General features: G+C 36.0%; 1 protein-coding gene across 1 annotated transcript in view; it reads right to left on the bottom strand.

The window, feature by feature from the left end:
• Positions 1-6,234: 6,234 nt before the first annotated feature.
• CCDC40 (coiled-coil domain 40 molecular ruler complex subunit) overlaps positions 6,235-10,957 on the bottom strand; it is a 102,969-nt gene continuing 98,246 nt past the window's right edge. The window contains exon 20 of the mRNA XM_072645227.1: positions 6,235-7,474. Within this exon, the coding sequence (XP_072501328.1) occupies positions 7,226-7,474 (249 nt within the window). The 3' untranslated portion in view covers positions 6,235-7,225. The remainder of the gene's footprint in view (positions 7,475-10,957) is intronic.

The following is a 10,957-nucleotide window of genomic DNA, read 5'->3' as shown; positions in this document are numbered from 1 at the left end:
AATCTAGGCGGGTGTTTGTGAGGGGGCGGGGTCCGCTTCTCTTCTTTTATTGGTAGCGGGCTCTCCCCGGGGTGGGAACTTGGACCACCCAGCAGCAATTCCCCGCCACTTAAAAGTCTAGGACAGAGAAGTTAAACGAGGTGCCCAGGCTTGCGCCGGCATCCTGGGTTCCTTCTCCGGCTTGGAAGACCACGCCCAGAGGAATGATGACATCACTCGCCCCGGACTTCGAGTGAGGAGGGCTGTGCAGCTCACCGGCCTCACGTTCTCCTCCTGAGCCATCTGGGTCCAGGGGCCATCAGGGTGCCATGGCAGACCTTGGGCTCTTCAGGAACACCCTGAAGCCCGAGGGCCAGCCTCCATCCTGGACAGGGCACACTGCCTCTTTTACTGGGTTAAATAAAGCACTTTGAATATTTAATTCATTTTTTCCCCTCTTAGGATACTGCGCAGTCCCTGGTATCTGCCAAACCGCTTTCTGGCTTTTCCCACCAATTTTTCTCAAATATTGAGTTCTTAACCCCAAAAAAGCTTGTATCTTTGGGTTTATTAAACACCTGATTATTATGGCTATCTATTGCTATTACTGAGAACCTGATCTATCCCACTGATCCACCACTGTCTTTCTTAGCCAGTAGGAGATGCTTTTGCTGATTACTGCTGCTTTGTAATATAATTTGAAATCTGGACTTCTAAAAAACTGGCTCCCTTGATACCCTTGACCTTTTGTACCAACAGACAAATCATTATCATTTTTCCTAGCTCTATAAAATAATTCTTTGGTAGTTTGATAGTTATAGTAAATTAACTTAAGCAGGATTATAATTTTTATTATACTGGCTCCACCTACCTATGACTATTTCTCCATTTTTCAAGATGTTTTTATTTGTGTGAAGTGTTTTATCATGGTTTTTATAAAGTCCCAGGATGTGGCTTGGCAGATAGACACTCCCAAGTTACATTATTTCTGTAGTTATTTTAAATGGCACTTCTCATTTCTTGCTGCTGGGCTTTGTGGATAGCCTGTAGAAATACTGATGATTGATTTGGGTTTATCCCACTACTTTGCTGAAGTTGTTAAGTGTTTTCACTAGTTTTTTAGTTGATACTCTATGGTTCTCTAAGTGTACCATCATATCACCAGCAAAGAGGGACGTTTTTTTTCTTCATTGCCTATATTCCTTCAATTTCTTTTTCTTGCCTCATTGCTATAGCTAGTACAATGTTGAATGTGAGTGGTGATGATGGACATCCATGCTTCACCCCTGATCTTACTGGGAAGGCTTCTAATCTATCCCCTTTGTAGTTTAATGCCTGCTCTTGGTTTTAGATAAATGCAGCTTGTCATTTTTAAAAAAAGATTCTATTGATTCCTAGTGCTTTCTAGTGTTTTTTAATAGGAGTGGTATTTTGTCAAAGGCTTTTTCGGCATCAATTGATAAAATCATGTGATTTTTCTTGTTATTGATACCATCAACTATACTTATAGTTTTTGTAATATTGAACTACCCTGGATTCTGAGTATAAATCCCACCTGGTCATAGTGTATGATCTTTGTAATATATTTCTGCGATCTCCTTGCTGATATTTTATTTAAATTTTTTGCATCAATATTCATTAAGGAAATTGGTCTATAGGTTTCTCTGTTTTTGTTCTCCTTGGTTTAGGTATCAAAACCATATTTGTATCATAAAGGGATTTTGTAGGATTCTTTTTTTTTAATCTGTTGTTTCAAATAGCTTATACTAGTATTAGTATTAATTGTTCTTTAAATGTTTAGTAGGATTCATTTGTGAATCCATCTGGTTGTGGGAATTTTTTCTTAGGGAGCTTGATGACTTATTCAATTTCTTTTTCTAAGATAGGGTTGTTTAAGTATTTTATTTCCTCTTCTGTTAATCTAGGCAGTTGATATGTTTGTTGATATAAAATATTCATCAATCTTACTTGTTGTCAGTTTTACTAGCATATAATTGGGGAAAATAACTCCTAACAGTTACTTTAATTTCATCTTCCTTGGTGGTGTATTCACCCTTTTCATTTTTGACACTGGTATTCTGATTTTCTTTTTTCTGTTTTTTAAAATCAAATTAACCAATAATTTATTTATTTTATTGGCTTTTTCATAAAACCAGCTCCTAGTTTTATTTATTAGTTCCAATTTTTTTTACTTTAAATTTTATTAATTTCTCCTTTGATTTTTCAGGATTTTCATTTTGGTGTCTAGTTGGGAATTTTAAATATGTTCTTTTTCTAGTTTTTTAGTTGTACACCCAAGTCATTGACTTTCTCTTTCTTCTGTTGATGTATGAATTTAGAGATATAAAATTTCCCCTAGGTACTGCTTTGGCTGCACCCCATAAATTTTGTAGTGTTATCTCGTTGTCATTCTCTTAAATGAAATTATTCTTTCTATGACTCGATCTTTAATCTAATCATTCTTTGGAATTAAATTATTTGGTTTACAACTAACTTTTAATCTCATTGTCTTTGGTTCCCTTTAGCAACTTGTAGTTTCTCTGCTTATCACTTTTAATTAGGTCTATTTTTTATTTTGCTTTGTCTGAGATTATGATTGCTATCCCTGCTTTTTTTAAAAATAGATTCTGCCCTAGCCCCTTATTTTAAGTGTGTCTTTTTTTCAGGTATTTCTCTTGTAAATGACATATTGTTTCTAGTTTCTAATCCTTTCTGCTATCCACTTTTGTTTTACGCATGAGTTCATATCATTCACATTCATAGTTATGATTGCTAAGTGTGCATTTCCCTCCATCTTATTTTCTTCTGTTTATACTTCTTTCTCTCTTTTTATCCTTTCCCTCCTCTAAAGTCTGTTTTGTTTCTGACTACTGCCTTCTTTTATCTGCCCTGCCTTTTACTACCTTTCCCTTTTATCTGCCCTTTCCCTTATTCCTTTCCCCTCTTACTTCCATATTGGGTAAGATAGGTTTCTATTACCATTTGAATATTCATATATATTTTCCCTCTTTGAATCAATTTACATGTGAAGTTTAAGCATTGTCTAACCCCCACCATTTCCCCCTCTATTATAAAAGCTTTTCCTTGCACCTCTTTTATGTGAGATAATTTTTCCATTTTTCTTCTTTCCCCTTTTCCCAGATCATCCCTCACCTAATCAATTTTTTTTGCCTCATTCTGACATAATCAGGTCTCTTTCTGTTTTGAATCCTTCTAACTGTCCTAATGATAAAGTTCTTAGAAGATACATGTATCATCCTCCCCAAAAGAAAGGTAAACTGTTTAACCTTATTGAGTCCCTTATGGTTTCTCTTTCATGCTTACCTTTTTATGTTTCTCTTGAGTCTTGTATTGAAAAGTCAAATTTTCTATTCACTTTTGGTCTTTTCATCAGTAGTGCTTGAAACTCCTCTGTTTCATTAAGTATCCATTTTTTTCCCTTGAAGGATCATACTCAGTTTTTCTGGGTAGGTTATTCTTGGTTGTGGTCCCAATCTTTTGCCTTTCAAAATACCATATTCCTAACCCTCTGCTCCTTTAAAGTGGTAGTTACTAAATCTTGTGTGATCCTCACTATGGCTCCAATGGTATTTGAATGGTTTCTGGCTGCCTTAAGTATTTTCTTTTTGATGTGGGGGCTCTAGAATTTGGCTAGAACATTTCTGGGAGTTTTCATTTTGAGGTATCTTTCAGGAAGTGATTGGTAGATTCTTTCAGTTTTTATTTTACCCTCTGGTTGTAGGATATCAGGGCAGTTTTCCTCAATAATTTCTTGAACTATGATGTCTATACTCTTTCTTTGATCATGGCTTTCAGCTAATCTATTAATTGTAAATTATCTCTCCTTGACCTATTTTCCAAATCAGTTGTCTTTCTGGTGAGATATTTCACATTTTCTTCTTTTTTTCATACTTTCGACTTTGTTTTATTGTTTTTTGATGTCTCATAGAGTCATTAGCTTCCACTTGCCTAATTCTAATTTTTAAGGAATTATATTCTTTGGTGAACTTTTGTACCTATTTTTCCATTTGACCAATTCTGCTTTTAAGGTGTTATTTTCTTCAGAAAATATCATCAAAATAATATAGTTTTGCCTCTTACCAAACTATTAGCTGTCTTTTCATAATTTTCTTCCTTTATTTTCTTTACCTAATTTTTCTTTTTTTAATTTCCTCTTTAATTTTGAAAATCAATTTTAGTTCTTTCAGGAATTTTGGTTGGGCTTGTGTCCAATTCACGTTTTTTTGAGACTTTGCTTATAGCTGTTTTGACTTGATTGTCTTCTGAATTTGTGTCTTGATCTTCCCTGTCACCATAGTTGTTTTTTATGATCAGGTTCTTTTCATGGTGTTTGCTTATTTCCCCATCCTGTTTCTTGACTTAGAACTTTATGCTAATATTGTGCTCTGTTCCTGGTGTAGGAGGATGGAGGAGCACTGTCTCAAGCTTCATACTCTTTCTGTACTACTATTTTCAGAGAAAGTTATGAGGGTTTGAAAGTTTTTGGACTTCTAAGGTAGTGATCTGAGGAGACGTGTTCACTGCTCTCTTGGTCTGTACTCTGGTCCTTTCCCAGGAAGGAATCCTGATTTCCTAGGGCTTTTCCTCCCTTGGGACCAGAAAGGATACTGTTCTTCAGAGTCCTTGATCCCTTGGAGCTAGAAGTGATACTGCCCCTCAGGGCTTCTACTCCCTCTTGACCAAAATTGCTCCTTTCTGCCCTTGAACTGTAACCCAGAAGTGAGTACAGATAATGGAGTTGCCAGGCAGAATCTGTTCCTATGTCCAGTGCTAGCACATGGGTCCCTTGTAATCTCTCTCTTACCATTTTCCTGGTCCTCTTATCATCTGTGGCTTGAGAGTTCCCAAACCCGATGCTGCTTCTCTCACTACCACCTAATTCCATCAGTGATGTTTTATCTACATGAATCTAGGCTAATCTCCACCTCCATGTCACAGATCCCTTTGACCTTCTAGGTTTTCTTGGGCTGGAAAAATGTTTCACTCTGACCTTTTGTTGGCTTTGCTGTTCTAGAACTCTATTTGAGGCACTATTTTAAAGTTGTTTGGAGGGGAGTATTGGGAGAGCTTGGCTCCTTCTCTAATCCACCATCTTGGCTCCACCCCCAGAAGGCCATCCTACTGAGTATTTCAAACTGGATATACTAGACATTTCAAACCCAAACAGAACTCATTTTTTCCCTCAAACTCACCTCTCTTTCCACACTTCCCTATTTCTATCCTAGTCACCCAGCAGCATGAATCTGGAGTTCTCCTCAATTCCTCACTCTTCCCCACTCCTCATATCCAAAGTTGTGAAATTTGGTTGATCCATGTTGATTCTTTTTTGTACAATCTCTCTTGCATCCTCTGCCTTCTCTTTCCTTAGACTCTTTCCTGGTTCATCTGTTGTCTGGACTAATTGGAAAAAATCTAATTGGTTTTCATGCCTCAAGTCTCCCTTTTCTAATTGTTCCCCTAAATTGTTGCCAAAGTGATTTTACTGAAGCAAATATCTAACCAAGTCATTCCCCTGCTCCCTGTCATCTCTAAGACCAGATAAAAACTCTTCTGTTTGGCCTTTAAAGTCCTTCACAACTTGGTTTCAACCTGTCTGTTCCCACTGAAATGTTTCATGTATTCTGTGGTAAAGGTAAACTGGCCTTCCTTACAGTACATTCCATCTTAGAAACCTAAGTTTCTTTTAAGGTGCAGCTTAAAACCCACCTTCTATATAAAGCCCCTCCTTTATCACTTAGCTGTTATTTCTTACCTCTTTCCCTCAGTATATGGTATATACATATATGAAATAAACTATATATGTATATGTCTCCACTGATAGAATTGAGGGTAGGAACTATTTCATTTCTGTGAAATAATTTTGTGATAGGTGGCACAGTTAATAAGAGTGCTGGGGCCTGGACTCAGGAAGACCTGAGTTCAAATCTAGCTTTAGATATTTACTAGCTGTGTGACCCTGTGTCAGTTAACTACTGGCCGCCTTGGTTTCCTAAAATGTAAAATGGGGATAATAATTGTACCTACCCTCTAGGGTTGTTACAAGGATCAAATGAAATAATATTTGTAAAGTGCTTAGTACTGTGTCTAACACATAGTAGGTACTATGTAAATGCTATCATGATTCTTATTATTCTTATACACCCAGTACCTAGCATAATGCCTGGCATACAAGAAGTATTTTAAAATGCTTATTGATTGGTTGCTTCTGAAAATGACAAAAACAAAAGACACATCCTACATTAATTTTTTATTTTCTTACTGAGAAAAGATTTAAGGAAAAATATCTTACAGCATTTTCTTTTTGTGTTACACGGGATTCAGAGTAGTAGGCAATTAGAAATTGGAGAAGGAGAGAAAAACATCATAGCTTTTGATGTGGGGACAATTAATGGGAATATGTGCTAAAATACAACAAATATTTCTAATGTAAAGACTATGTATAGTATTTTTTTAGTTCTCACCTGTATTCATTAAATAGTCACTATATGTTTAATTATAATTTAGTGTATAAGCTTGATATGACTGAGGACTTTTTTATTCTTCATAGTTTTAGAGCCTGTCGGAAATCCATCTGTGGGAAGAAAGGATTTCTCAGACTTGTTATATGGGCCTCCAAGGAGTAAAAATCATTGTCTTCATTCTCAAGAACATTAATAAAGCCCATGCTTTCTAATATTGTAAAGAAAGTTGCATCAGCAAAAGATAAAATTTCTTTAAAAGATCTTTGCTGTCAAGACATGTTTTTCTTTTCTCCCCCATGCTGTAAGGTTTTCAAATCTGTGGTGACTGACAAAAGGATAAATAACATTTCCTTAGGACTGTTCTGATGTAGAGTATAGGACTCGCCAAACAAAGGAAACTGTGATTTCCTTTGTTTTAATTTTTATAACTTGGACATTTTGGTTTGTATTCAGGGGATAATATATTGGAATCAAAGAAGTGAAAAATTCATAGATTACTTGAGTAAGGCTTTTTTTAGAGGTTTTTTGTTTTTGTTTTTTAAAGATCAGGGGTAGAATTTATTATGGGAAAAAAAGTCAGCATATTATAAAGGTATTTAAAAAATTTTTTTCTATTAGCCTGGCCATTTTTCTTAAAATACCCTAACTATGCAAGTGTGGTCTTTATTTACAGAGAAATAGTTAAAATGTGGTTCTATTTAGTTAAAATCCACAGATTTCCTCTGTGACATGCTGGCTTCAGGAGATGTAGCCCACCCTGTCCTCTAAGAAGGCAGACGTAATTCTGGCTTGGCTGACATTGCCTGATTGAGCTTTTGGAGTGCTGCTTGGAAATGAGGATATTCTTTTTTAACATGGTCGAGAATGCTGGATATTAGGTTCATTCGGGCTTCATGTTTTTGCCTTTCATTCTGCAGAGACTGTTTGGATCGGAACAGGCATACGTGTTTTCCTTCCTTTGCAGCCTGGAGATACTTCACACGGTTCTGAAGCATTACAAGTTCTGTGAAGTTCTTAGAAAGGAAAAGAGACATATTAGACTATGAGTAAAATAAAATACCTCAGCAAATGATAAACATGAGAGGACTCAGTAATTAAAGGGGTGATCACTGAAAAATAGTGTCTTTAGACAAAGATATATAATGAAATGTTCCCATAGATTAATAAACCAAGTGGGTCTTGTCTTATTGTCTTAAGTAGAATGAAAGAAGAGGAATATATCCTATCACAGGTTCAGATCTGATTCAATGAAATCCAGTACACAGAGTGAAGAAAGTGGCAGAAGATAGAAGGCAGAAGCAAGACTTAGCAAGAGGCCCATAAAAAATACACTTCTTTGTAAATATTAGAGAAGATTAACATGACTTTTCAAGTTTTTTTCCATGGTCATTTCAACTTCCTTTTACTACTACTATATTGATGTCTCATTGTGATATAGTGATGAAACTGGATTCTTAAAGGCTATGCCAGAAATGCTCCCACCTCTGGTCCAGTGATAGAAGCTCACTATCCAAGGATCACCAGTGTTTTAATCTATATGGAGGGCAAAGGGGGTTGGGGGGGAATCACAACAATAAAATTAAAAATTTCTTGAAGTCTTCACCCTTATCTTCATAAATCTATTAACATTTGAAGGAACAAGGAAAGAGAAGGGAAAACAGGTAATAGCTGATTTCTGCATAATGGTGATTACTGTTTTTTTCATATAAAGATAAATAGCTACTCACCACTCACTGGGAAAGAATGTATTTTTAAATTTTTTGTAAATAGCATGGATCAATTTGCAGTAACGTTAGTGATTTAGCGACTGTCTCTTGGCCCATTCTCTTCATGACCATGTATTTTCATGAAAGCTGACCAAGGATAGGGGTGCCTTTGTGGTCTTAGGACAAAATGAAGCCAGCTGGACCAGAGCACGGCAGAACTAAAGATTCACCATAGATTCAACAACATTAGGTTCAAACTAAGTTGAAGCTTCACCAGCCATGGGGAGTTGGAATGATCAAATGAAACTAAGAAGAGAGATATTGCAGCTCCTCCAAGAGGACAAACTGCAGTTTGCTGACTGGAGAAATTTTATTCTTGAAGCACACAAATTAAAAAGAAGATAAAAGTGAAAGCAAGGGGAAGGTTTTCAACAAGGAACCAGAAATGAGGCAATTAAAATTGCATTTTTAGTGTTGTAGGACCAATTAAACTATGACTTCCATAGTCTCTGGCTTGCAGTTTCTATGAACTTTTTTATGCTGTATATGAAGACATTTGCTCCTGAAAATTTTATAACTGCAGGTATCATCTTAACTCTGGGGAATGAAAAAGCATTGATATTATTTACTTGAACACATAGATACAAATATATAAATAGTTAAGGTCTTTTCCCCTTTTGTTCAGATCTTTGTGTATTCAAAATTTGTTCAACTCTACCAAATATAATCTGAGTTAGTATTCAAATATAGAATCCCACTGCCATCAGAGGATCTTTATACTCACTTGTGAGTATAAATGGCCTTCCGATACTGGCTATCTAACATGGGAAGATTCATGCCCATATTAATTGGCTATTATCCCAATATTGGTATAATTCTAATTGCTTCTTTCTTTTGCTTTTAACTCCTAAACCCGTGAGAACATCTATCCCTCCATCTCTAATTACATAATTCAAAGATAAGTATCTATTTGTATCCTAATGGTCTCAGCATCTGGGATGATAGAGAAGTCCCTCTAAATTGCCTATTAGTTTTTTTTTCTGAACTTAATATTCTTAAAAATCATATATTTTTTTCAATCAACACTTTCTATCCTCACTTCCCCTCTCCACCTATATATAATGAAAGGAAAACAAAACCCATTACAAACATATATAGTTAAACAAAACAGTTTTCTACATTGGCCATGTCCAAAAAAATATGCCTCATTCTGCACTGAGTCCTTCACCTCTCTATAAAGAGCTGAGTAGTTTGTTTCATCACTGGTCTTTACAATGATCAGAGTTGCTAATTCTTTTAAAGTGGTTTGTCTTTACTATGTTGTTGTCATTGTTCTCTTGGTAAAATGTTCTTTTGGTGCTTTCTGTTCACTTTACTCTGGATCAGTTCATTCAAGTCTTCTCAGGTTTCTCTGAAACCATCTCCTTCATATTTCCTTATAGCACAATAGTATTCTATCACATTTATATACCCTAACTTGTTCAGCCATTCCCCAACTGATGGGTACCCCCTCAAGACTCATTCTTTGCCTCTTCTAAAAGATCTAGAAATACTTTTTTATATTCTTAGAGTTCATTCTGCTTAGGACTAATCCTTTTATTTCTCTTCCCTCTAATTCTCCCTATTTTCTTTGCCTTCCCTCCCATTTCCCTGAGTGACATCTATTTCTGTAGCCAACTGTTTGTGTATTTGTTTATTCCTTTAACCAGATGAGGGAGGTTAAAGGTCAGTTCCTCTCACCTGTTACTACTTGTTTGTATAAATGTCTTGTTGCACACACTGATGATGTGAGATAATTTTTCTAATATTCTTTTCTAATTCTAATATTCCTTTCTCTTTATTCCAAGTATAAACACCCTAGGACTAGCACCCCTAGTCATCTCCTCTCTTTCCATTCTTCTCTTAAGATCATCAAGACATAACAGAAATATCCCCAGGCCTTATCTAACTAGACTTCCTTTATGACCCTTCTCACAATAGGGTTCAGTCATCTTCAATATTTGAACCTAAGCAGTTCATCCTCATTAAATCCCTTATGATTATTCATTCATATTTACTGTTTTTATGTTTCTCTTAACTCTTTGAATGTTATAATGCCTATGGAGCTTTGGTCATTTCATCTGGAATGTTTGGAAATCCTCTATTTCATTAAATATTCAAGTTTTTTTTCCCTATGCATTATTTTTTAAAAAATATATAATTTATTTATTTTTTTAGGTTTCAGTGTTCACTTCCACAAGAATTTGAATTCCAAATTTTCTCCCCATCTCTCCCTATCCCCCACCCCAGGACAGCATGCATCCCATCCATCCCTTCCTCCATTCTATCCTTCCTACTATCTCCTCTCCCTTCTATCCCCCTCCCTTCTTTTTTCCTGTAGGGAAAAATAGATTTCTATATCCCATTGCCTGTACATCTTATTTCCCAGTTGCATGCAAAAACTATATTTAACATACATTTTAAAGCTTTGAGTTCCATATTCTCTCCCTTCTTCCCTCCCCACTCACCCTCATTGAGAAAGTAAGCAATACAGGTTATACATGTGTAGCCATGTAAAACACATGCAAAACAGTCATGTTTCAAAAGACTAACCACATTTCCCTCTGTCCTGTCCTACCCTCCATTTAGTCCATTCTTTCCCTTGACCTGCCCCCCATAATAGTGTTTGCTTCTGATTATTCCTTTCCCCAATTTGCTGTCCCTTCTAGTATCTTCCCTCTCCTATCCCCTCACCTCCTGCCTTTCTGCAAGGCAAAGCATATTTCTATATCCAATTGAGTGTGTGTTATT

Source organism: Notamacropus eugenii, chromosome 2 (assembly GCF_028372415.1).
Source record: "Notamacropus eugenii isolate mMacEug1 chromosome 2, mMacEug1.pri_v2, whole genome shotgun sequence".
Taxonomy (NCBI): Eukaryota; Metazoa; Chordata; class Mammalia; order Diprotodontia; family Macropodidae; genus Notamacropus; species Notamacropus eugenii.
Note: the sequence above shows the minus strand (reverse complement) of the source record. Positions and strands in the feature narration are given on the sequence as shown.